Consider the following 2,105-nt stretch of genomic DNA (forward strand, 5'->3'; position numbering starts at 1 on the left):
TATGTCCCAACCATTTTTTTATAATTTCCTTTTTAAATATCCCATCCAATTCTTTATATTTCAAAACTTATCAAAAATGGTAAATGGTCTTACCACTTTCTCACTTTTTTTCCTTTTCACATTACTTTTACTCCACTATCTCATTTTTATACATTAAAAATTAATGGGTCCCAGTACTTCACTCACTTTTCTTTATCTTTTTCACTACTTTATACATATTTTTTAATCTCCGTACCTAAACCAAATGTAAACAAATGGCGGGGACGGAGGGAGTATTATTTAGGAATTCAATGTCCGTCTTGTTCATAATTTTAGTCTTTCTTTTCCTTGTCTCATAATCACTTATGTAGCTTTTAATGTTATTGAAAAACTTGAGATCACATAATTTAAAATAAGTTTTCTTCTAAACAGAAGTTTAATTTTGGCATAATCTTAAACACCTCTACGTTTTTATATTTGTTGTTTAATATTTATGCACGTAACGTAAAGTATTTTGACAATGTAATTAGAATAATTATTTTTGTGAAGTATAGTATAAAGTTCATTCAAGAAACAGGTTTGTCTAACTGTTGTGTATTTTAATTTGAAAGAAGATTTTAAAAAATAATAATTTTATCAAAAATAAAAAAAAAACATTATGCGGAAAGAGTTGCAATGTGAAATTTTTCATGACCACATGCCTCCTGCCATCACATGATTTACAAAGTACAAACACCAGCAAAGCGAAAAACAAATTTTCAAGGTATGAATGACTGCCAGGGAGGCGAGCCTATCTGCCTTGCTGATTAACAACTCTAAATTTGAGGAGGATGTCATCCATGACACTTCAATGGCTTAAACGCATCGATCAGTTAACATGATATCAGAAGTATTTTCATTACCAAAATGAAAAGACATTTGAATTGAATTAAGTAGATATAGACAGACTCAAGAAGACCAAAACTGGGGCAACTTCACATTTTATATCAGATGCTACTAAATCACAAATAAACAAATACTATTATAGATTGGATGAAGAAATAAAACTAATAAAAGAACAAAGTGGGATGAACAAGGGGAAGTTTGGACAACTTTTCGGCTTTTGATAGTTCTTATTGATCATATTTACCAAAATCCAACACTTTCAGATGAACTTAACAATTCTTCCAAATACTCTGCACCCAAATCCTCCAAAACCACAACATTTTCCGTTTGACAATCTTTCTTCTTGTTTTTCCGGCTAATCGATTTTCGTCTTAACGAATGTTTTTTCTTCAATGCCACCACAGGTGAACATCCTTCTTCAACTCCAGTACACTTCATTTCCTTGAGTGATTCCTTAACTCTGTCCACTGGAAAATTAAGTATCGCCATCGAACCCCTCATCAAAAATGCAGCTTGATCATAAGCCATAGCCGCTGTTTTAGCATCATCAAATGTTCCAAGCCAAACTCGAATTCCATTTCTTGTAGAATCTCGAATTTCTGCAGCAAATTTGCCCCACGGACGTCTTCTAACTCCTCTATAGGCCTTTTCTTTCTTGACTTCTCCGGTTTTCGAGCTCGAACTCACTTCCTCTTCTTTGATGACACTAGAAGAATGTGTTTGTGGAGCAGATTCTGATAAAATGCCAAAGAGTAACATTTCTTCAGAGTCATTAAAATCGAACGGGAGGGAACTAAGATCAAAATCAGTCCCGTACGATACGAAAGACTCCGGTGGCGAACCAAAGGATGATTCCGGTGAGTAATCCAGTGATGAATATCTAGTGAAAGTAGGATCCATAGCTGAAATGAAGCTCTGAATTCTAAGATGATTGGATTAATATGATAATGTTGTTGACAATGTTTGTGTTCACTGACCCCCTTTATATACTCGCTGAACAGGACTACTATTTAAGTCTATACTCCCAAGATTAAGATTATTATAGTATACTATATATATTTTGTAAAGTAGGGTCTGGGCCCGGGGGTCCCATTTGTTTTCTAGTAGGCACAGGACCACTCAACTTGCAGGTTGTTTTATTACACGTGGGTCTTCACCCCGGCGGCTCGGGACCCAGTTCGTGCGTTCATGATGACATCACCAATTATCCACGTGTCATGATGTCGTGGGAAGTTCTTGAA

The 2,105-nt window shown here is 35.0% G+C and overlaps 1 protein-coding gene across 1 annotated transcript; it reads right to left on the reverse strand.

Moving 5' to 3' along the window:
* Positions 1-943: 943 nt before the first annotated feature.
* LOC141689149 (ethylene-response factor C3-like) lies at positions 944-1,878 on the reverse strand. The gene has a single exon (XM_074493333.1). It carries the CDS (start codon positions 1,762-1,764, stop codon positions 1,105-1,107), a length of 660 nt encoding a protein of 219 aa, XP_074349434.1. The 5' UTR covers positions 1,765-1,878; the 3' UTR covers positions 944-1,104.
* Between the last annotated feature and the right edge of the window lie 227 nt (positions 1,879-2,105).

This window comes from Apium graveolens, chromosome 10 (assembly GCF_009905375.1).
Source record: "Apium graveolens cultivar Ventura chromosome 10, ASM990537v1, whole genome shotgun sequence".
NCBI classification, from domain to species: Eukaryota; Viridiplantae; Streptophyta; class Magnoliopsida; order Apiales; family Apiaceae; genus Apium; species Apium graveolens.

Coding starts and splice junctions, on each gene's coding strand:
- LOC141689149 (XM_074493333.1), bottom strand. CDS start 1,764: ATGGATCCTACTTTCACTAGATATTCATCACTGGATTACTCACCGGAA.